General features: G+C 37.0%; 2 protein-coding genes across 3 annotated transcripts; both read left to right on the top strand.

Moving 5' to 3' along the window:
- Positions 1-747: 747 nt before the first annotated feature.
- LOC121941558 (adhesion G protein-coupled receptor G5) lies at positions 748-12,995 on the top strand. Of its 2 annotated transcripts, XM_088080980.1 has the most exons (14): positions 748-852; positions 1,175-1,707; positions 1,798-1,873; positions 2,144-2,285; positions 3,371-3,490; positions 4,659-4,778; positions 4,918-4,963; positions 5,137-5,225; positions 6,225-6,340; positions 7,909-8,177; positions 8,271-8,367; positions 8,665-8,794; positions 9,500-9,656; positions 11,414-12,995. In XM_088080980.1, exons 1-14 carry the CDS (start codon positions 845-847, stop codon positions 11,506-11,508), a joined length of 1,998 nt encoding a protein of 665 aa, XP_087937106.1. In that variant the 5' UTR covers positions 748-844; the 3' UTR covers positions 11,509-12,995. The 2 variants fall into 2 exon arrangements, with proteins under 2 accessions (XP_087937106.1, XP_087937110.1); XM_088080984.1 differs by lacking the exon at positions 3,371-3,490.
- Positions 12,996-13,139: 144 nt separating this feature from the next.
- LOC121944322 (adhesion G protein-coupled receptor G5-like) lies at positions 13,140-24,742 on the top strand. The gene is made up of 14 exons (XM_088080987.1): positions 13,140-13,420; positions 14,186-14,261; positions 15,785-16,003; positions 16,403-16,571; positions 18,279-18,438; positions 18,657-18,779; positions 18,971-19,093; positions 19,421-19,460; positions 19,856-19,956; positions 20,202-20,317; positions 21,009-21,277; positions 22,241-22,346; positions 23,446-23,774; positions 24,231-24,742. The coding sequence occupies exons 2-14, from the start codon at positions 14,210-14,212 to the stop codon at positions 24,341-24,343; spliced, it is 1,920 nt and encodes a 639-aa protein (XP_087937113.1). The 5' UTR covers positions 13,140-13,420; positions 14,186-14,209; the 3' UTR covers positions 24,344-24,742.
- The last annotated feature ends 482 nt before the right edge of the window (positions 24,743-25,224 follow it).

Here is a 25,224-nt window from a genome sequence, read left to right as displayed (position 1 = left end):
AGCATTTCATAAAACTTATAATACAAAAATTGTCCTAGTATAGGTAATCAAACATTTCATAGTGATATTTATATTTATATTTATATTTATATTTATATTTATATTTATATTTATATTTATATTTATATTTATATTTATATTTATAAAAATGTTAACCCCAGTGTTGTTGTTTTTTTTTGTCGACAAATGTATTGGATGTTACAACACATATCCTTAAAGGCCATGTCTCAGATTTTTTTTTTTTTCTTATACAATGAGTCAAAAATCTCAGCATCAGCAGCATTTATCTACCAAACTTTCTGCTTTTATTTCTATTAATATGTTTAGTTTTTGAGAGAGGGCTTTGGTCATATATCATTCATAGCCAGATTTATAGAATATTTTAGTCCTAAAACATGGCAGAAATGTATTTTTTTAATGGCTGTTGACTATCTTCTGGAGTGATAATAATAGTGAGAATAATAATAATTCCCTCTTTGAAAACCTTCAACTCTAATATGACAATACTACTACTACTACTACTACTACTACTACTACTACTACTAATAATAATAATAATAATAAATAATAATAATAGTTGAGCCTAGCTTTATCCAATGTTTAGACATTATTCTGGAAATGTATAAAGTCATTGCCTTTGTTTCATGGCAATATCTATTAGGCAACAGCTGAGGCAATTGATGCAATGGATTTAGCTTTCTGTCTGTTGCAGCTTCCTCTTTTATTTCAAAACGTCAATTTGCATGTTTTGTTTTTTCCCACTTCCTATTAAGCTCTTAGATTACAGAGAGTTTTCTCTCCTACTTTAGTCCTGTTCTGACATCAGTTCAGGCACATCGATAAGATGAGAAGGTAGGCAATGTTTTTGTTCTCTTCAGGTCAGAACCATAAAACTTAGCTATCTATACCAGTGCTGATATTAGGCCTACGGGATTTCTATTGGTTATTCAACTAAGTGTATGGAAATGACAGTAAACATACTTGCATTTGTAGTCCCAATTGAGATCAGTAAATGGGGTCAGTAGATTGTGTTTGTACCTTTCTCTGTCTGTGTTAAATAGATGACATCAGAGGGGTCACATTTAATGTCCGCCATACATTTATGCAATATGTTTGTTGGTAAAGTGTAGACATTTTTTTTTTTTTGTCTAAATAAATCGTCTTCACTTCACAGGATGGAGCTGTGGCTCCTCATCAGTTGTGTGGTCCTGTCTATGGTGTCTCATGTCAACACCTGTAAAAAGCCTGGCAAAAATCAGTGTTACAATGGGGGTGAAAATCAGGGTTTAGGTCATGGTGGAAATCAGGGTTTAGATCATCATGGAGATCAGGGTTTAGGTCATCGTGGAGATCAGGGTTTAGATCGTCGTGGAGATCAGGGTTTAGGTCATCGTGGAGATCAGGGTTTAGATCATCGTGGAGATCAGGGTTTAGGTCATCGTGGAGATCAGGGTTTAGATCATCGTGGAGATCAGGGTTTAGGTCATCGTGGAGATCAGGGTTTAGGTCATCGTGGTGATCAGGGTTTAGGTCATCGTGGAGATCAGGGTTTAGGTCATCGTGGAGATCAGGGTTTAGGTCATCGTGGTGATCAGGGTTTAGGTCATCGTGGTGATCAGGGTTTAGGTCATCGTGGAGATCAGGGTTTAGGTCATCATGGAAATCAGGGTCAAAATCGTTGTAAAAGGGTCAAGAAAAAGAGACATGGTGAGTTGCTACAACATACAGGACGGTTTCTTAGAAAATGTCCTTTTTTGTACAGCTTGAATATTAATCAATCATTCTTTTACTCTACAGGGCCTTCGGAGTCCAGATATTGCATGGAAGATGTAAACCACATTTTGGAAAATGGAAACCACAATGAAACTATCGAGTAAACATTTTAATTGTCTATAAAAGAAAACATTTTATATCTGTTTGGATTTTATGTTTGTATGAGCATCTGTTTATGAGTGATAAAAAGTGTTTCACATATGTACATGGAAGGAAAAACCCAGCCAATATGAATATTTTGTAAAGAGTTGAAATCAGATTTAGGGTTAAGGCATTAAGCGCTCCAGAATTAATTAAAAAGTTTAAGGAAAGTAATTGTAAATTGGAATGATGTGAAAGTGATTATAAAGTTCTTGTTCTCTTCTACAAGAGCATTGGAGAACCTAGAATACGTTCTAGAGGAGACAGAGGTGGAGGAGACTACATATATGTCTGTCAGCCGTTTGGTGGCCATCCTGCACAAACCCAAAGGCCCCTTCGCAGGCCTTGAAATTTATGCCAATGAGAATGAGGTAAGGATGCCAGTAACATAGCACTATATTGCAATGTCAGCAATGCCCAGACTGACTGAAATATCTCAACAACTACAGAATGGTTTGCCATGAAAATTTTGACAGACATCCATTGTTCACAGACAATTAATTCTACTAACCCTTGACCTTTTCTCTAAGGTCACCATCAGGTTAACCTTTTTGGCTTAAAAAACTTTTGGAAATCCCCTGACTTCTCCTCTAGTGCCACCGTGAGGTTGGCATGTCATTTAGAGTGAAATGTCTCAACAGCTTTAGCATGGATTACCTTGGAATTTGGTACATGCATCCATGAATGAATTGTAATTACTTTGGTGATCCCCTGACTTTTCCTCTAGCTCTACCACTACCACCACCTGAGCCTGCTCTGAATCAGCATGCTAGCCCTGTCTTGCGATCTAGCTCAATTCACCCCTGTGCCTAAGTACAGTCTCAACAAGATGCAAGCATTGTAGGCTCTTGGTCTTGTTTAATATTCTTTCTTTGCAACAACTATATGCATTTATATGTTTATCCATCCAGCATGCCAAGAGGAGTTTGCAGTAAAACAGAGGCTGACAGGGTTACGCTTTTTACAAGAAATCTTCCTTAATTATTCTTTTTGTTCGGGTTGAGTGTGTCTAGGTGTATTCTCATGCTAAATAACCATGGTAGTTGTTTAACAATCACACATTGTCACCAGGACCTATTCAAAATGTTTGCTGCTGGATTACCCATCAAAATAATGACATCATATTAAGCATTGTACTTTTTAAATGAGAATTATTATCCTTTAAAGGGAAAAAAAGCTCGTTCTGCTACAGCCCATCCACAGGAAAGTCAGGGGTCAGTGTCAGCCACAGAACATTATCCCAGATTAGTAATTACTGGGCTTTCACCAAATATACTTTAGCAAGCTGAATGTTTCCCCCAAGGACTCCTGACTGGTCATTTATACTGTGCTGAGTCAGCATTGTTTGAATATTCCCTGATGGTGGTAAGATAAAAATGTAGCTGTGAGAGATGCATTACTCTGATACATGTGTTTATATGCAATGTTTTCCTGTTTTTGGCTGTGTGCCCTATAGGCAGTGTCAGACAAGGCTATCACCAACAGCAAAGTGAGAGTTCGACTACCGAGAGAACTAGATGCTGGATCGAACAACACCATTGTGTTCTGCATGCTTACCTGGCCTGAGGCAAATGGGGTTAGGGACTACACTTTTTTAATGTCAAATTTTGTAGAAAAAAATCTAAAGAGCTACTACTCTTGGGAATCCGCCTCCCTATATATACTGTGGTGTCTGTATGTATTCTGGTTGGCACAGCGCTTTACACAGCAAAGCCACTCCTTGGCCTGACCTGCAGTTCTTAACCATAGCTGTGGTCACCTGCAGAACTTACAGTGGACATTTCAGGCACATTCACCTTTGTTTAATGTTTATTGAGACTTAGATGACGGGGATAAAATGGGATGAATTTGGAATTGGCCTGATCGCTTGTGTTAGACACTGTATCCTCAATCAAGCTAGTGAGTAAAATGTTATCATAGCAAATACTAACAATGGCCAGATGTATTTAATGTAACATTTTTTTTTAAATCACAACATGTTGTATATATTTTACATAATTGGCAAATGTATTTTAAACTTATTTATTGTATTCTGCCATTGATTGCCACTTTAACCATGGAAGGACACATTATGTCAAGAGAGATGAATATATTTTATCAACGACCAACACTGTTGTATTAGTCATTAGATTTTGTCAAAAAGTTCTAAGCTGGTAGAACTACTATAAAAACAACTGGACACTGCATTTGTAGGCGCGTTTAGTCTTTGATACTAAGCTTTTTTTCTATTCCAGTGTTATATGGACATGAGTAATGTGGCATTCACAATGGACAGCCAGAGCTAAAACTCATTGTAATAGGAAAAAAATGATGTAGTTATAGGTGTGGTTTTTTTAGTGCGTCACTATGAAAAAGTTAAGGCCTCTCAGTGACCATTTTTATTTTTACAAATCTTGAACAATGACTGAGAGAAATCATAACCACAAAAGAGGAAGTGATGTCAATTTTGGAAAAATACAGTTTCCTCAAATGGTGCAACAAAGCATGCAATAGAAAAGAACAACTGCCACTTTGTTTTTGCTCTTTTGCTTCACTTTGCAAGAACATGCAAACCATGATTAGTTTTATAAGGTTTTTATGAAGAAGAGTGGGTACACTGATACTGATAGACAGATAATATCATGAAGAAGGTGACAGGGTGGCTTTTTCCTCTAAATACAGTAAAGGTATTTCAGGAAAGTGGTTACAATTTACACAATAACTGTCTTACCAAACTAACTCCCTGACTGTATGTTGTCCCGCAGACCATATGGGGAACTGAAGGTGTATTATATGAAAGCAGATTGTTTGGCCTGAGTGTGCGGGGCAAGAACATTTCAGGACTACAGGAATATGTCAACATCATAGTGAATCTTACTGAAAATGTAACTACACCTTTTTTACTCAAATCATTTACCATAACTGTAACTTTTGTAACCTTTCAGATTTGTATGTTTTGTCCGTTGAAATACTTAATACATAAAATATCAAATGCAAATGTAAATTTAGTATATTGTGTTACAGGAAAACAAAGAACCACGCTGTGTATTCTTTAACTTTACAACAGAGGGTGAGTATCCAGGCATCACATCTGTTATGAAAAATAACAACTTAGGCCTTTTTTTTTAATAAGGAAGTTGAAGTGTCAGGGTTTCACACATGTCCAGCAAAGTAAGTTGACAAATCACAATTCAAATGCGGAAGGATCATTTGTACAATGGATCTGTCTGTTTGGCTTACCAGAATTCAGCAGTGATGGCTGTCAAACGGTGTGGAAACGTGGTCAGGTCAACTGCTCCTGTGACCACCTCACATACTTTGGCGTACTGATGGTAGGCTCGACCCTCTTCATACAAGTAGAATTGTAGAGAGACAATCACAAAAAAATGTCAAACATTTATAAAAAATGTATATTCAGTGGAGCATCTATAAACTACTTTCACATATGTGTGATTTCTTGTTTATGGTAGCAATTTAAAAAAAATCTATATCTTTGGCTTGCCCTGATATTCTTACCTTAACCAATCTCACTCCTCAAATCGAAGTATCCTCATATAAAGTTTGGTGTACAGGATGTAAAAACAAGCTACTGTGACAAAATGGCTTTAAAGCCGGTAGTTTTTCCTGGAGTCTTGGCTGTAACATGATCCACTGTCCACTGTTTGACGCGGTTGTACTAGGGAATTTATGAGTATACCACAGCAAAGGATCCTAATTGATTTTCAGCTGAACTGAACTATGAATTCAATTCATACCAAGAAAATTCACAAAAAACAAAAATATATCCTAAAAAACACCCCAAAACAAACAAAAACAGTCATAGATCTAACACACAATGTAGTGTATATATAGTGGATACCCTTTTAACATGGCCTCCCCACCATCGGCTCTTTGACCAATCACAAAACATCTTAAATGTCTACAGTATACACTTTATGACTGCCTTGACCTGCCAAACATTTCTGTCAAAGGTACATTGTTATGAATTGTGATACTCTTCACTGCTGTGCGGCATCTCTCATTACTGCCGACTGTGTTGTTATTCTTGATGCTACCACTAAAACAGCACAAAAGTTCCACATTAAAAAATTATGCACATTATGACTTTAAGTAAAGATTTAAAGTATAAGTATAGTAGAAGAACTCATTATTATTTCATGTTTTATGTTTTATTATTCTGTTTATTACTAGATTAATTATTTAAAATAATTTGAATTTGTAACTCTGCATCATAATGTATTAATGTATCCTATAGTTACACTGCATGTTTTTATGTAAATCAGCTCTATCAAACAAATGTCACAAATGTAGTCTTTGTACTTTTTCCTCAGGTGTCTCCTTCTTTCTCACCTAAAGACCAGGAGATTCTGACATACATCACTCTGATTGGCTGTAGTCTTTCTCTTGTTACCCTGGTCATCACTGTTCTGCTCTTCATCACAAACAGGTATTTTTTTCTCCCCAGGTGAATGACTGTACTTCATCCCTCCTTACCTTCAGCTATCCTTCCTCTGACATGTGTTCAGCAGCAGCCGTTTGTCCTTGCTCCCTTCACTTTTTCAGTCAGCCTTCTTCTTCCTCACTTCTTTGACTTTTTCTTAATGCTCTTTCTTAAAGCCTTTGTCCATTATTCCCTCTGCTTTATTACTTTCCTTCTTTTAGTACATTTAAATGCAAAGTGCTCTACCACTTTTTCAACAGAGCTGGCAGGTATACATCAACCAGTAACTGCTGTCAGTATTGCAAGATGTAAATATCAGGGCAAGGACAGACATAATAAGAGGTTACATACAAAACAATTGGACATGGTAATAAATGAAATACATATTTGACATTCTCTTAAGAGATAAAATGAATCATTTATAAATGTATGCATCATGTGATACAGCTCAGAGTAGAGAAAGTAACAAATACAGGAAAGTAACCAAAAAGAAAATTACACCTGCATCTTTTTAATGTTCCTTGACCCTAACCTGTCCTTTGAGTCTTTCTCCACCTCCAATAACACATTTAAAAAGCTTTTTCGCATATGCAGTACAGATTTTTTTCATCATTTTTAAAATTTTTAAAGTATGAATAAAAATTCATATCATTTTTCAAGCTAAGCTGAGTGCCTTCTTCCTGGCCTCAAGCATAACATGCCCTGCAACATTTATCCTAGCAACAGGGAGCTCCACAAATCTCAATTTAAGGATAAATCCACTTTTTTTTAGCAACAGTGCATGCTGATAGCCACAACAGCCTTCAAGTATGGTGAAGCTCTGCTTTGAATTTCATTCAGTCAATTTTTACACCAAAAATTTCAGAGAAACGGTTTGTTATTTGTTCCTGAAAAATTTTAACTGATGGACTCTCCCACGTGATATGTAAGAAAGTCACCAAATGATTTAAATCGTACAGTTTACAGTAGATATATTCATTATATATTGCTGCTTTGGTGACAAGTCTGAACAGTGTGATACATGAAATTCAGGTAAATTTATGATTAAAGTTTTGAGAAGAACAGGAAACATTTCCCCAAACTCTGGTCCAGTCTATTTATGATTCAGAACAGTTCTTATTCCAAATCGTTATTACACCAATCAGAATTTGCGTGTGTTCTAATAAAGTAATATAAATAAATGAGACTTAACATTTAGGTAATTCTGAGCTCTGCCTCCTTTCTGATTACATTTTGTCTCTCCTGCTTTTAGTAAATGTCATCCTTTCATCCTTACTATCTTTCTCTCATCCATCCTTTATTTCTATGGAGTACTGAAACTGACAAAATCAAAAATAAATAAAAAGATGTGTCAATAAATATTTACAATGCATACATTTGATTATTCAGTCCAATACATTCAACACATTTATGTAGTGCTCCCTTAATTATTTATGTATTTATTTTTGATCTTGTCCGTTTCAGTCCTCCGTATTTTTCTTCTCCAACTCAGCGTGACTTAATTTCAGTGTTACCCAAATGATGATGAAAATTGCACATAATTCGGTGTTAACCACAGATCCTCTGTCTGACAGAAAAGTCAGAGCAGATGTTTCTATGAAGGTCCACATAAACCTGGCCATTGCCCTGATCTTCCTCAACCTGCACTTCCTCCCGAGCCAGACGGTGGCAGCACTGTCCTCCAATGGGCTTTGCCTTTACATGGCTCTTGCTCTTCACTACTCCCTGCTGGCCACTTTCAGCTGGATGGCCCTGGAGGGGTTCCACCTCTACCTTCTCTTAGTCAAAGTCTTCAACATCTACGTCAGGAAATACTTGCTCAAACTCAGCATGGTGGGATGGGGTGAGTAGAGTCGCCAAGGCCAGAGACCTAAATATCTATCAGTCAACAGACCTCATAGGCGACTGAGCCCCTTGCTTCATCCTTGTGTTTCAGGTGTCCCTGCAGTCATTGTATCCTTGGTGGTCATCATCGACAGAAGCTCTTATGGGCGTGTTCCTCTGGACTTAACTAACCCCAACAGCACTGAAATGTAACAGAGACAGGAGCAAATTTGCAAACATGTGCAATCTAGACCAATAATTAACTTAGCTGTTTTGCATCAGAGTGCATCAGAGTTCCTGTGTATTTGAATGCATTTGGAAATGATGCATAAACCCTGTTCCCAATTATAACTGTTAGAAGGGGTACATCCAGGGGAACTTTGTAGATTGATAAATGTTTAGTTGCCTGATTTTACATTTTAAATACAAAATTCATATTTGATTTTTCAGTGTATGAGATTGAATCCTTGGCTATACTCTCTCTCTTTCGCTCTCTCTGTTTGTAGATGCTATATAGGGAATACCACAGTGAAGATGGTGACTACAGTGGGAGTATTTGGCTTGGTGTTTGTCTTTAACGTGATCATGTTAGGGGTGACAGTGAGACGCATTGTGAGTCTCCGCCACTGCAAGGAGGTTCGAGTCAATCTGTACTCTTTGCATTCTGTTCTTCTTATCCTTAAAACTGATCTTTGAAAGAGAAGTCTGGTGATATTTTTCGTATTTCTTGCTGTTAACTTATCCCATGAAAACACCAGAACCAAAAATAAATTAATCCTACTAACAAATAGTGTGTGTGTGTGTGTGTGTGTGTGTGTGTGTGTGTGTGTGTGTGTGTGTTTAAGGCCTGATATGATTTATTCCAATGTGCCATAGTCCTCATCCCCTGTCACCATTTAACATTTAAAAAGCTATTGAAACAAATAATTGAGCCAACCCATTGATGTGCTGGGGGGCATTGGTCGGCTGTTCCAGGAGTCTTTTTAAAATTTGCATATTTGCAGCCTCTTTGTCAAGATTTACATCTTCAGTATGAACCAATGGAATTGAGGCTGAGTGCCACAAACACAGTAGGAATGTTGGAAATATGACCAACAGATTTTTTGTTTTGGTTTTTTCATGGGATTTGCGACAAAAAGAAAAATGTAGAATATCTTCTTTATTTTTGACTCATATTTAAAGGATACATTTCCCTTCGCCTTCCACATACACCGAGTTGTCCAATCTCTTTTTGCTTTTATGATGACTTTCATCATAAAATTTCTTCAGTCTCCCACACCAAATAACTAGTAGTATCTGATTGTCAACAACCTGCATTTTTGTGTCATTTTTGCAACTCAGTATGGGCAGAGTGACCGTGACAGAGCCAAGCGAGACATCTGCACCATGCTGGGAGTTACCACTCTGCTTGGCATTTCCTGGGGCCTGGTCTTCTTCTCATTTGGCCACCTGACCACTCCTGGCCTCTACTTCTTTTGCATCCTGAACTCACTTCAAGGTCTGAACAACCTGCCTCCACATGTTTATGTGGTGATTTTACTGTAAATAAAACGAGAAAGGTTATTGGTGGCATAAGTTAGTGACAGTCATATGAGCAAAGTTGGTCCTCTTCGTTCAAAACTTGTTCAGGATGAGGCACAATGGTGGGTAGCTTCCGTAACTGGAAGTTGAACATATTACGTTTTTTTGTTGATTTACATATTTATGCCAATATTACTTGATCGGGAACTGTATATTGTGTAAATGCTAGACCCTACATGCCAACTTGGGACTCTCCCACTGTGAATGGTTAATGGAAAAACATATTTGTGCAGCAGCATGAATACCTTCACAATACATGGTTGTAGTCACTAGATATTTATCCATGCCACAGGTTGAGGAGTTTTTCAAACTGATCAGATTACTCAAATGTCAAGAATAGATGGCTTAAGGCTGCAGGGAATCCATTAGCATAGCATATGGTATCAACACAATATTAAATAAATTTTACAAATTGTGGAGAACAGGGTGATTTTTTAAGGAACTTTAAAAAATCTTTTTTTATGGAATTGACACATGAACAGTTTTTTGCAGTATGCCCAATTAAAATATTTTTTCTCCAATGTCTCAAAGAATATTTTGACTTTAACTATGAGACAAAAAAAAAAAAAAAAAAACTCAGATTCTTATCAGTAGAGATGTCTCAGGTTTATACAACATTTTGCTCCAGTACTCCTCAAATCCCAGCAATCATTCAATAGGAACATTATTTTTGGGGTTGAATGCACTTTAGCTGAATGGGAGAATATTTGGAGAGACATTAAACAATTTCAAAATCAGTTAGAGGTAGAGTCATACAATTGAAAATCCTTCATAGAGTTTATATCACTCTATATCACTCCTGGACTTAAATGTTTCATATGTCTGTTGGCATGAAGGTGGAGAAGTGGGAACTTTGTATCGTATGCTGTGGCACTGCCCTGCAGTCAAGTCTTTTTGGTTTGAAATGTGTCATTTAACTAAAGTTATTATGAAGATAGATATTTCACCATGTCCAGTTACTTCCCTACTAGCGCACAGAGCAGCACAGCTCAAGACAAAAAAAGACAGAGAGACAATGGGCGTAGCCTTTTAGCTGCTAAAAGAATGATTTTGTCAAATAGGAAAACTTGCGAGCCAAAATGTTTCTCAATTGAAACATGGCTACTTGAGTATTTCAATCGTCTTGGTATGGAGCAAATAGCTGACACGTTAAATGACACTAATCTTAAGACCAAAGCCATTTGGAACCAGGTTTAGGAATGTGTCCCAGCATAAAAAATAATAATGTAATTCATTTCAGTGATGAGAAGTCCAGTACCTTTGTTTTGTTCTGAGGCATGTATCGGCCCTGTACAAGAGTGGACCTCGTGATGATGAAATGAATACTTTTATTTATTTATTGTAGTTAAGTGGTGTTGCATGACTATATATCCCCTTCTATGTTAAATGTTGTCAATGAATGTGTTAATGTCATGTTATGTTTTCTCTGTTGTTGCCCTTGGTGTTGGGTAGTGGTTTGGATTTGTGTGTGTTACTTTGTTATATATAAATGTAAAAGTGTAAATTTAAAAAAAAGAAAAAGAATAGATGGTGCATAATACTATAATATTCTATCTGTAGTGGATTTTGACCTGCCTGTTTGTGTACTGACAAACAGTGACATGAAGCAGTTGTTTATCAGTCATTTACATGTCCTCTAACACGTCTCTTGTCTCTTTCACTCCTTTGAATCAGGTTTCTTCATCTTCCTGTGGTTTTTGATGTCTTTGAGAAAGACTGGAAATCCACCCACTAAGACGAGCTCTGAAACACGTAGCACCAACAGCTAAGACTCAAGCCAACACACCAAGACATGTTTGGTTTTGTGTGTGCATGCATGTGTGTGATGGGGGGATTTTTACAGAAATACTGTCTAGTTTGCCGTTATTATTTATGCCTAAGATCATAATGTTTATATATAAAAAAAAATGTAGCAGAGAAGTAAAACTGCTAGTTAAAACAAAGTCATCCAGGTGACTCTAATATTAAATGTCAAATATTTTTATTATTGAAAGTTTCAGTGGGAATTTTTTTTTCATCAGTGTCATAACCAGGTGTGCTAATATAAACTTTGTCTTGAGGGGTTTATTAATACTCTCAACCTTAGGAGTTTGTCTTCTTCTTTATGTGCACAACTGTGTGAACCTGCAAAAAACAAGCAAAAAAATGTTATTTGAACAATGGACTGTCTTCGTGGAATTGACACACCCTGAGAATCCTTGCTCTTTATCTACAAAGAACACTCAGAAGATGTTAAGAGGTTGTCATTCATAACTTGTCTTAGCCCTCACCAAAATAAGTTTGCTATTGTACTCTGCATCCTCTAAACTTAAATGCCTAGTGCAAGTGTAACCTGTAATTGTGTAGATTCATCGCAAGATATCTGGACACTATCCAACACCATCCCTGAAGCGAATTCTAATGCAACATAAGTAATATGGTTAAGCATTTATACCTTTTTCCCATTTCAGGGAGTGTGACATGGGTCTTTACCATCTCATGCTTCTAGAGACAATGGTGCAGTAAGGAACGACAGTTCAGGTAGAGAGACAATGCATCAAGCAGTGGCTTGTCCAGAGGTGAAAAGGGAAACAGTAAATGGTGCAGATTTAATTTCCTAATTTAAAGCACCAGCCCAGTCACCAGCAGAAAAATATTACCATTATACATTTGTGCAAACCACAGATACATTACATTTCTATATTTTGTACTTGTCAACATTTCTGAAGTGTCATCATTGTTATTGCGTGCCAACTGTCATCAGGACTTGGATGGGATGGTGGATGATATGAAACCCCACTGCACACCACTGTTCGAGATCAATGTGCAACAGAACTGGTCATTTTTTAGGGCGACATCGACAGCATTTCCAGCTGTGATAGTGACAATACTTTTATTCAATACATATTTTTTTCCGACATATAACCAAGTAGTTTTGTGCCTAAACATAGCTACACATTAACTGCAGCATATTGAAATGTAAAAGAACACAGAGCTTAAACATATCCGCTACATAATATCATAAAAATGTTATTCATCCGTACTAAGAAATGTACAATGCCAACATTTATTCTGGTGATTGGGTTGAAGGCACACAATTGCTTTAATGCACTGCGTCCAGATGTGATATCTGATCTGACACTGACTGAGTGCTATAACAGAGCATATTTTCTTTGAGTGTAGATTCTGTCTGCCTACAGGAAATAGTCTATTGCGTATGTTGTATATTTGTGAACATTTTCATCATGTATATGTATTAAAACTTTAGTTGGCACTATATGTATCTTTCTGTATTGCTTAAAAGCTGTTCTTTTTAACCTTTACTAATTCACCAAAAGCTGATACACCAGCACTCCAGCAAACTTTACAATCTCGAGTGGTTTTCCAAACCATGAGGTTATTGTACATGATACCACCTCTCTGTTGACAGACCTGTTTTACTGTGGCAGTGGAATTTTGACTGTGACATCAGTTCTCAACATATAAACAAGAAACAAACTCACCTGAAGTAATTTCATTGCACTGATAAGAACATTTTTGCATTAAACAAACACATCTGACAGACCGAACACAAGCGCTACTGTATTTTACTGACCTACTAATCATGAGATAGCCCACACAGTAGAGTTCTTAGGTGTTTGTCTGGCTCATCCTGTGCACTTCAGAGAGAAGGAGAGGCCTGCTCTGCATCCACTGAGTAATGTAAGTTTTTATTAAAAATATTCTTCCTTGAATGAGGTGTACTTTGGGTATTGGTATGAGTGTATTGTGGAATTCTTGTATAAGTCTAAAGAACACATTTTGGTAAACGTAGTCAGTCAGTCATTTTCTGTATTTTGGTAAATGTAATCTAATTAAAAAAGTTAAACATTTAATTAATTTCATAGATATAGATATCTTGGCGGTGAATTTTAAACTTTCCTTTAGGTGCAGCTGAACAAAAGATTTTGGCCAGTAACATGATGAATCATAAAAGCCATGTTTGATTTATGTGTTTTGAGTTTTGAGGAGTTGGAGATGTAATTTCTGTTGTGTTACCATGAGGAGAGTCGACCCCATTTCTGTCCTTGTTATTTGGGACTGGACCTCACTGCTGTAAATGTATGTAATGAGTTAAAAAAATAAATAAATAAATAACAACAACAACAAAAAACTGTATTAATCTTTAAACAAAGTTAAATCATTTGATAAAGGGTCAACCTGCTTGTACCTTTTTACCACTGTTTGAATCTGGGGAGTTTAATATTTGTGGGTATTTGATCTCATAGAGAGCAACAAAGAAAGCAGGGGGTGGCATATGTAAAACTTTGTTCTATTCTGACTCTGACAAATGTGTATATATATATATATATATATATATATATATATATATATATATATTGAGTGTGAATTGACTCACAACTGTGATACAGTAAATATAATGTCTGCACTGAAATGTTAATTCTACTTTTTTATGTACTCCATCAGTCCTGATTCGGAGGAAGTAGCAGAATGGTGCCCTTACTGCTGTTACTACTGCTGCCTGAAGCGCTGTCTGACCAAGGTATACGGATGTCCGTTTATGTTATGTTATGCTCATCAAATAAAGAGTAATGCTAAGGTTTATAATATGTGGAAATAGATATGAATCGTCTATTTATTTATTTCTAGGATTTTTGCAACTGTGTTCCTGAAAACGAAAAAGGTCATTATTATTATTCAGTCAGTCAACAGCAGTAAAATAGCACACAGTCAGTTATCTAGCACAGCAGCACACAAAAGAATCAAGAAAGAGTTGGCTTGGTGGAGTTTTGAAAGAAAAAAAAACGATGGATAGTTTTATTAGAGACTATTATAGACTGCTGACATATTTATGGAGTGAAAATAAAAAAAAACAACGTTTTGGTCTAGCACACCTTTATCAAGTACAATGGCAGCATCAGAACATTCCCACGTGTATATATATATATATATATTAGTGCTGGGCCGTTAACGGCGTTAACGTGCTGCGTTAACGCGGGATTCTTATCACGTGATAAGCTATTCACTAAGTTGGGTCTATACAGTGAGCAAGGCACCAATTTCACTTTGTTGTTTAAGCGCGGATGTATACCTGGTCGAATTACGCGGAGGGGGCGTGAACAAGGCGGAAGCTGGTCTGCCTGAGTGACTGGTGGAAAAAGGAGAAGCAGAGACTGGAGTGATTGGCTCAAGCCCTGTCACAAAGCTACTGACTGTTAATGGTCTTCTTCATGACCTCTAATGTAGGCCCACAGTTCAATTAGGGTCATGTTATCAGAGGCTGCGCCCTCTGCTGTTCATTCCAGTTAGCAGGAAAAAGCTTTTTCCACATGGAGACAGAACCTGTGTTCCTAAATGTCTGTGTTTAACAAAATAAAAAAAAAGTTAAACACCAAAGTAAATCTTATGGAACATTATTTTTCTTTACCAAATATTATAGTAGAACAGCTTTCTCAAGCAGTTTGTGATGCATTTTCATCATTTAGATAGATGATGAAAAAAATTCAAATCTATAATTTTAATCTAGATTAATCTAGATTAACTACAGGATTGCAGTGAGATTAATCTAGATTAAAAAAATTAATCTATGCCCAGCACTAATATATATATATATATATATATATATATATATATATATATATATATATATATATATATATATATATATATATATATATATATATATATATATATATATATATATACACAAACAGAGACTGCCTTAAATCTTCCATCATCCAATCAGAGGACTGCTGAGAATGATGATCAGCTGCAACTGCTTTGTATCTTCAGCTGAAAAAAACAGACACAATTTTCACAAAATATCACAAGTTTCAAGCATCTTAACAAATGGAGCAAACAGAGTGAACATATCATTCAGCATCCATGCAATCCACAGAAAAATGACACTGACAAGAGGGGTTTATTTCTTTGGGTGTATACAGTCATTCTCCAGAATCACAGACTCCAGCTGTAAATAAAAGAAAAAGTCATCTTTCATGTCTTTGTTACTGAACATATGTAAGATAGTGTGAGTCTTATCTTGTATTCTGTTTCTGTGTTCAGTTTGCCTCAACATTTCAGATGGTGAAATTACCATTCGCATTAATGCTACTGACATTGTTGAGAAGCGACCTGGTAACCTGAATTGCTCGGTGGATAACTGTCCCTGCCACATTCAGTGCATGTTCAGCAACCTGACGGAGTTGCGCAATGTATCGTCTGTTTGCTTAGACTCTGAGGTGGAACATGGTCCTCAAATGGTGGAGTACAAAATAACAGACTGTAAGTACACTATCTCTGAAGCCCACTGATCAATCATGAAGCACATATTATCTTATTATCATATTATCATATCATATCATATTATCATGCAATACACCGAGTCGCTCTACTCATATTTATTATTTAACTTATACCTCCACACCCATGTACATAGCTGTATATAAGTCTATTTTTATTTTTTATTTCTATCTCGTACTTAATTCTGTAAAAAGCTTTTGTACTTTGCACTGAAGGAATGGAGAAGCTCTCCAATCTCGTTATACACTGTATAATGACAATAAAGAGCATTCTGATTCTGATTCTGATTCTGATCTTTGATGAGTTCAGAGATGTGTTGATTCATATTCACCCCCAACTGCCCTGTCTCCAAAAACGTCCAATTCCTCTCTCACTTCTCAGATAGCACTTGCAGTCTACACTTATGCACCAACATAAGCATCTTGCCAGCCATTGGTTCGCTGGAAAGTGACAGCTCTGACCAGTCAGGAATGAAGCGTCTCCTCCTCATAAGGAATTCATGTCAAAACCTCTTCAGTAGTGACTTTCAAGTCAAGAAAGCCTTTATAAGGTAAGAATCCAACTGCTGCAAGTATTTCTCTGTCTGCTGCTTTCTAGATTCAATGGGTTTCGTTCATGAGCAGGATGAATTTGAGTGTACACTGTTTACAGAAGAAAATTTATGTGTATTCTGACATTCATCAACATGTTAGTAGCTCCAATCTTCCCATAGTTATTGACAAAATCTGCACCTGCTTCTGAGTGCTAATAGTGCTTGTGTGTATAGGGAATGCACATAAATATCGCTTGTCATTGTAAGAAATTACACTTTTAATTTGTATTGTACTTGTTTATATTCCGTTTTGGCCCAGAGACCAATTAAAGACCCAGATTTATACTGTAAAAATAGACTTATATTGTATTACATTTATCATAAAATAAATTGTTTTAATATTACAATATGTATTACAAGCTAAGGGCTGGCGTGTTTCCTCTGACCAATCCTTCTTTTCCTTCTGTTAGTTTTTAATGTCATGCATGACAGTTTCGGTAAAGCAGGCTGCGCCCTTTGGTGCATCTAGTATGCACGGTGGTGGCGATGCAGTGACGATCACCACTCCCCGCTGCATGTTACGCACATCTCTCTCACTGCTGGGGAGGCAGAAGCAAACACTGCCAACCAAGTCACCTTGCAGCCCTCCTTCCTCTTTCTTTTGTTTTGCATCCATCTCTCGCATGCCTTTTTTTCCCCCTCTTCCCATCGGTTTTCCACATGCTTCACTTTCCCTCTCTTCCCCTCTTTTCTCGCTCTTTTCCTCTTGATTTAGGCCATTGAAACTCGATTGTGCAATTAAAGCCTGAAACAGCTCACACCAGTTTCATAAAAGAAAATGAAATAAACACTAAATCAACGAGAACCTGACCTAATTTAAGCCAGACGGAATAGTGAGAAATTACAGCCCGGCCAGGCCCGAACCAAGCAGTTTGGGTTGGGCCCAATTGGGATCAAGCAGAGAATCAGAGCTCTACTTTGATCTGTCCCTGTCACACCACTACCAACAGGAGAAAACAAAATAATTTTTATTTTTCTCTTTTTTACTCTCTTTTCTTTCTCTCCCTCTCTTTCTTTGTTTGCGACATGGGAATGTATGCTGATTGGTGACTTGTAGGAGTGTGCTGTCAATTTATAATTGATTGGCATTCATGAAGATACACACAAGCCTATGATTAAATACAAATTTCCTGAGGCGCCCATGTAAGTTTTAGGTACCATGGTGTTTTATGTGCCAATCTACTCCGAGATTTACTAACATTTTACAAGTGGGAACCACAGACTTCTTTGTTTCTCAGGAAAATATTGTTTTTATTGGTATTAATTGTACAGCTGTATATGATGTGTCATCATATACTGTAGCTGATTGTACTGAATGCTTTCTATTTGACTAAGTGACTCCTCGCTGCCCTCACTGACGTCTCTTCCCAAAACAATGTCTAATGATATGATCAACTGACCAATCAACAAACAGATTTTGAACACAGGACTGCCGCCTCCCTTTTCCTCATTTTGCCCAGGATGTATTTAAGAGATGTAAATATCCTGAATGATAGTATACCTTGATGAGTTTCGGGGTTTAGATTGAGCAGTCATGAGTGTGTTTAGACCCATTCAACAGGTCTGGATGACTTGTGAATTTTAATTGTATGAAAGTACACAAAAAAATTGTTTCAACATGCCACTTAGGATCTAATCTGTTTGAGGCCCATTGTCTTTCTGCAGAATGGAAAGACAGATGATCCATAAAATCATGGAAACATCCCACCCTGATTCTGGAGGTTTCATAAACTACGGCATGCAGGAATTGTCGCTGAATGTATTCAACATCAGTGAGGCTCAACTTGACTCCAGCAACTCCAGGATCCAGTTAGAGGCTCCACAGGTACTCAGGCTGGGATGGAGATGGTGCTGATGAATATAGAAAGAATCAGTAATGATGCTGAACTTGTTAATGTCTTTGTTACGTTAGGTTGACATGACATTTGATGGTGCTCAGTTCAAACAAACCTTGTTGACCAATGTTAACATAAATTCTGAGGATGTCTTTCTTGTACTGTGACAACCACAAACTGCACTGCGTAACCTTGTCTGCATTGTTAGCTGCTGCCCGAGAACATGTCATATATCCCTGACATTTGGCTGCCTGCACATGCTCTGCACAATATCCCAAAGGACGAGAGGATCATTGGTTTGGTCAGCTACACTCAACACAGCCAGTTCCAGGTATTTTCGTCATCTTGCATCATCGATTCAATAAACAGTCCTGACGCTCTCATGGATCCATTTAAAATGTTGTCATTAGCACAAATATTCATAGATTCTTTAATTATTCTGGGTGTGTAGTATGTAGCTGTGTGTGTATACAATATACTGTATGTGTTTCTTATAATGACTGTACTGAAACTGTTTCCTAGTTTGATAAGGAAAAAATCTCATCGATGGTTGTCAGGATAGAGCAGCTGGGCACAAAACACCTTCATAATCTGAGGACGCCAATCAAGATGACCTTCAGAATTCCTCCAAACACAGATATGGGAGTAAGTCTGATTTTGTATGGATGTTTTAATGTTTTTAATATCCATCTGCTTGGTTGTCAGCTAGTGCTGCATGTGATAAAGATGCAGATTTGGCAAATTTAGAGCCATATAGAAATGATTGACTTGGTCTGACTATATTTTGATGATGGCCCATGCAACCCCCATACCAGAAAAGAATGTTAGCACTGATTCTGTAAATCACGGATATGTTACATTCACACGTTATTATGTAGCGGATGCATTTAAACTTACACTGTTTTTTAATGTGTGTTGAGCTTTAGCCACAAAATGTAACATTTTTTTAACTATATTTTTGTGTTTTTACAGAATGAATCAAGGTTACAGTGTTACTATTTTGATGAAAATGGTAGGTTGTGGATCAGTTTTTTTGTTTACAGCCTGATAAACACCAAAGCCCTGGAAAAAATATTCCTCCTTATTGTTATTAACACTGACAAATTGGAGAGTACATAATCATGACCAAGGTGCATCATCATGTTTTACATTTATAACAGAAAATGATTTGTACACATTTGGAAGTTTCCTCAAGATAAGAAACACAGCAGAGAAAATCTATCATATATTTAACTTTGTGACAGGTAATATTTGCCTAATTATAATGTGTTGGGATGTTTAAAAAAAGTATTAAAAAATGTTTTTAAAAAACAATAGGGAATTAAATGTTTTTTGTTGATCTTGCTATTTAGAAAACCAACTTGTTTAGGCCTAATTAAGTTAACTAACAAATGTTCACGTTCCCAGATGGAAACACAGTTTGGAAAACAGATGGATGTGAGACCAGTGGTAACCAAACTGAGATCATTTGCAGCTGTGACCATGCAACACCTTTTGCTGTCCTGTTGGTAAGAAGATACATTTGATTTGACTGATTTGTCCCTGGTGATATTGCATGTACTGATTTACCACCTTTCATACAGGAAATAATACATTCAACAGAAGACAGTCATCTTTGACCAACTTTATTCAGTATTGGTACACTGCTGGTATTAACCCAATATGAGAAATACCTTTCTGACTATTTCCCAGATGGTTGTGAAAGTTAACATATAAATTGCAAATAGCTTTCACTATTCCATATTCTCTGCAGACGAGAGAGCCAGTTGCAGAAATCCACTGGGAGATCCTGTCATACATCAGTTACATAGGCTGCGGTCTGTCTGCATTCTTCACTGCTTTGTCCCTGGTGATATATGTTTTCAGTCGGTAGGTATACAAATATTACATGCATTCTCTACAGCTAGCTTTCAGACAGCTTTTTTAATCCTACCAGCCACTATTTTACAGGTGCCCACTTGCCCACTGGCTCTGACTAACTGGTGTATTATCCTATGTTCATACATCCATCAGGAAGAAGAGAGGTTCACTGTCAGAAATTTGCTGTGTATTGGAAGACTAATGATTTAAAAAACAAACAAAAAAAAACCAAAACATATTGAATAACACATTTCTGATAGCAACTCTCTTCTTCTTCTGGTGATCTTACCAGCTAAACAAACCCTGCCATACATAGTGGTCACTACAGTGGGCAGCTATTTAAAAGCCATTTTCTTGTTATGGGATTTTGTGCTGCAATTGCATATAAGCCACTCCAGTGGATCCTAGTGTGTCATGCCATACACTGCCACCCACTAGCAAGTCATTGTAAGTGCAAGATAAAGCTCTCAAAACCAAGATGGCTGATGGAATGAGAGAAATGTTGTGCAGCTCAGGAATATCTTGCCAATACTTCTATAACAGCAGACCCTTGCAGGTAATTTAGAATAACAGATCTGCTGATTGTGTTTTTGAGATCACATTTTTTTCATCAAGAAATGGCCCAAAATCCTGTCTAATTAACAAAAAGCACCTATCTTACCTGTGGTCTTGTCATATGTTCTCCTTTTGTCTCTTCCAGAAACCACAAATTGGATTACTCCATCTCTATCCATGTATCTCTGAGCGGGGCCTTGTTTCTGCTCAATACAACCTTCCTGCTGACCGAGTGGGGGGCCACAGTGAAGCTGGACTGGGTGTGCGTGTTTGTTGCAGCTCTCATGCATTACTCCCTGCTCTGCTGTTTCACCTGGATGGCCATAGAGGCACTTCACCTCTACCTGCTGCTGATAAAGGTGTTTAACACATACTTCAAACACTACCTGGTCAGACTGTCTCTGGCTGGATGGGGTGAGTGAAACATGAGCACTTACTGTTTTCACAACCTGCTGATGTGGTGAGATAACTACCATGATGACAGTAGTTAAGCCTATGACAGGATGTCCCAGGAGCATGTTTCAGTTTTTCAGGAACAGGAAATCTGCCAAGACTGTTTCACAGAGAGCTGTCTGAACTTGAGGCTGGCCAGTATAATATGAGTACAGCTGCCTCTGTGATGCTTTTCTTCATATTACTATTTAAAAAAGGGAAACAAAAACAAAAGGAGGAAAGAAATTGTGACAACAAAATTATTCTGATGATTGCTTTCTGTCATGAAGCTCCATCGTAGCATAACGAGAAATATGTTGACATGATGCCATATTATGTGTGCTTGATACATTAAAAGTCCATCAGGCCAATGTATCCTCGTGGAACAGTTGGTATGGTTTCTTACAAAAAAGCAGTTCATATAAAATCCTATAAATAAGTGTTCCATGAATAATGTTATTTCCTTAATGTAAAGTTCTGTTATTAATGTTAAGTTACTGAGATGAGGTTTAGGCATTAAAAGTTACTGTGGTTAGGTTTATGGCAAAACAAATATGTTGAGGACATACCTTAAAATGATGAGTTAACAAGTTCACATTGTTCATTGAACACCAGTGTCCTGGGGAAAGTCCCAAGGGAAAGCCCAGATTTTTGTGAACTGTCCACCACCCCAACCTGCCTGCTTACAGACCACTTCCTTGTTTATTCTCGTCAGAGCATTGGTCATGTGATCGCAGCCTTCCAAAGTATGTTTATGCAAGAATTATTGGCTCATGATTATGTGGGATATGTACAAATTTGGTTGCATTACTTTTCATTAGAAATTAGTTTATGAGAGCAGCCTGGTCAGGAGCATAATGCCTCTCTAATATCAGTAACACATTAACAATGTTAAACTGTGTGTGTGTGTGTGTGTGTGTGTGTGTGCGCGCGTGTAATTCTAAGGGATCCCTGGTGTAATCGTGGCGATCTCTTTGGGAGTGAAGGATTTCAAACAGTTTTATGGAGTTACACAAATGACCATGGCTGATACGAACCAAACTAATGCCATGTAAGTAAATTAATGGCTTTTGGCAAGACAACAGAAATGATCATTTTAACAATATGAATGCAAAGTTTTTTTCAAAAAAATACAATCTGATCTACCTCAATCACAGGGCATGTTAAAATGTGTAATTCTTATGCTTTGTACATGATCATACAATATTTGTGCATTTGTGTTGTGTGTGTTGGTTTGAGCCGTTTTGGTTTATCACAAAATGGTTCTTTTACTTGTGTTATTGTTTATACATACCAGATTTTTCTGCATATTAGAGACATATCATACAGCAGACATAATTTGCATGAAAAATACCTTTATAGGATAAGTGCTGTATATCACATTCAAAACTTTAATAATGTGGCTAATACAATGAAATGTGCCTTGTGCGGTCCTTGCCTCACCGTCGGCCATGCTTGTTAAAAAAAGGAGATGTGGCTCCACTACAGCTCACTTTAAATGATATGATACACTGTGATTGGCTTGTAAACATCCCATCAAATAGATCTGTGCATCTGGGTGGAGTCAGGTGGCAGTAATTTATATCTAGGCATCCTAGAAAAGTTATGTCCTTTGGAAAAAACAGAAGATCTAAAAAAGGATAAACTTCTATCAGATTTGTAGAAAAAGGAGCTTAAAATTATAATCTAGGTTGATTTGTTGACACCTGTGGTTAGTGGAGGTAACATCAAGCGCGGTTTATAGTTATGAGAAACAGTAACATGTGTGAAGACAATTTGAAAACCACAAGGGAATGGCGGACCCCGCCACTAACAAAAAAAAATATAAATATATATATAATGTAGAGTTGAGTGAACACATTAAATGGCTATTACTAAAAATACCAACAATTAATTGTTAAAAAACTCTTAGATTTTCTTTTTTTTATTGCAACTTTAAATGGGTTTGATGTTATTTTTTTATTGTTAAGAATTTATTATTGACCAATGAACTGTTTTCTATTATTATTATTATTATCATTGTCATTATCATTATTATTATTTTTAGTAGTTGTAGTATCATTGTGGTTGTTTTTATTATATACTGTAATTAGTTCCCTTCATTATCTGTTGTGAAAGTATATTCTGACAGTCCACTGGGTTACCCACAGCTGCTGGATCACAGATGACTCTTTCTTCTACTCATTGAACCTGGTGTATTTCGCCCTCATATTCATCTTCAACTCTGGCATCTTGGTGGCAGTGGCTTCTAACATCTGCAGGATGAGACAAGTGTTCAGGAACAACTCGAAGTTTGGAGCAGAGGCTGAGGGAACGAAATGGAAAGACTCTGAGAGGTTTAACGAGTCCTGCAAGAGTGGCCTTACTGTGATTGGTCTCACCTGCCTGATGGGGACCACCTGGGGCCTGGCCTTCCTGGGCTCAGGATATATCAACTACCCCATCCTCTACCTCTTCTGCATCCTCAACTCCACACAAGGTTTGCTGTCACTTCTGTGTTTATCTCTTTTTAAAGGGATAGTTCACCCGAAAATGAAAATTCAGTCATTATCTACTTACCCTTTTGTTGATGGAAAGTTTGGTGACATTTTATAGTCAGCAAAACACTGCTGGAGTAAATGGTGACCAGGATTCAAACAGTAAAAGAAAACAGTGCACACATGTATTTTTTTTTACATTTGATGAATGGTCACCATTGGCTTCAATTGTTTGGGAGAGGAGTGCAACGCCTTTTCCCTGTGAAATTCTGACAGTGTTTTGTGGACTATAAAACTTCGAGCAACATTCCATCAACATTAGGGTGAGAAGATAATGACAGAATTTACATTTTTTATTATTTTTGGCTATATGTTGACAGATTTGTCTTTATCAAAGATTCTCTTCTACCAGCTTGTAACCTCACTCAGTTTTACAATGTATGCGTCTTTTTATCAAGGTTTCTTTATTTTCCTGTGGATCTGCCTGTCAGCCAAGAAGCAGAGGAAGAGAAACATGGAGGACAGACTGACTTCAACACCTGTGAAGACTTCAGGAGTCAAATTTGATTAGACCCCCCTCTCCTGCCTTTGGTCCTGGTGAGAAAGCTGTGATAGCATAGTTGCGCTGGTAATCCCCTGCGTGTAACCACAGAATCTACTGCATGTAACCCTCCTCACATGTTAGGTTAAACATTTCTTAAAATGTTAACATTGTCCTTTGTAACTTTATTATTACCCTGAAATAAACATATATGTGTTATTATATTTATTGACTTATTATAGTTATTCCTCAGCTGCAGTGACAAAGCAGAGTTTGCAAAAGTGCAGATGTGAAAGACCCGGACAGTAATTGAAGCAGATTGGGTTTTTTCAGGAGGGGAACCTAGAGAGACGTGCTAAAAAGGAACATTTCAGACAGAGGGTTATTACAGGTTTGTTCGGGGTAGACAGTATGAGAAAAAAATATGTATTTTTTTGAGTATTCAAGCGTTTTAACATGTGGTAGAAACCCCCAAAACAAGTCCGAACCAGAAAATGAGCATAATAAGGAACCTTTAAGTGTATCTAAGTAAAGCTGTTTCTTTCATTATATTGTAAAATATTGTTCCTGTTATTTTTGAGTCTGAATATATCAAAATAGACCAACAGTTTTATGTTGCTACTAGCAAATCATTTACAGTATTCAGATGAATTTATAAATATGTGTGAATTGCATATGTGTGCTTCTAACTTTGGAGCAAATTAGGCAGTTGCTGTCTGAGTTTGACTTCCTCAGCAAGCTGTAAGTGTTAATACTTGTTTACTATTGTGACTTGACTCTTGCATAGTGGAAATAGCAACATTTGGAAACTTCCTCTTTTTTCAACACTCTTTTCTCTAATAGTGGATATTTAGTCATATTCATATCATTTGGTGGGTAAATGGTGGGTTTATTTCCTTTCTCAGTAATAT

The sequence above is a fragment of the Plectropomus leopardus genome, chromosome 1 (genome assembly GCF_026936395.1).
Source record: "Plectropomus leopardus strain MGB_pleo_1.0 chromosome 1, ASM2693639v1, whole genome shotgun sequence".
NCBI lineage: Eukaryota > Metazoa > Chordata > Actinopteri > Perciformes > Serranidae > Plectropomus > Plectropomus leopardus.
Note: the sequence above shows the minus strand (reverse complement) of the source record. Positions and strands in the feature narration are given on the sequence as shown.

Excerpts from the sequence above, each read along its gene's own strand:
- LOC121941558 (XM_088080980.1), top strand. Across the intron at positions 1,874-2,143 it reads AACCACAATGAAACTATCGA|AGCATTGGAGAACCTAGAAT; the intron begins GTAAACATTTTA and ends CTCTTCTACAAG. Across the intron at positions 5,226-6,224 it reads CATACTTTGGCGTACTGATG|GTGTCTCCTTCTTTCTCACC; the intron begins GTAGGCTCGACC and ends CTTTTTCCTCAG.
- LOC121944322 (XM_088080987.1), top strand. The coding sequence starts at position 14,210 with ATGGTGCCCTTACTGCTGTTACTACTGCTGCCTGAAGCGCTGTCTGAC. Across the intron at positions 16,004-16,402 it reads GGAGTACAAAATAACAGACT|ATAGCACTTGCAGTCTACAC; the intron begins GTAAGTACACTA and ends CTCACTTCTCAG. Across the intron at positions 18,439-18,656 it reads TCCAGTTAGAGGCTCCACAG|CTGCTGCCCGAGAACATGTC; the intron begins GTACTCAGGCTG and ends CTGCATTGTTAG.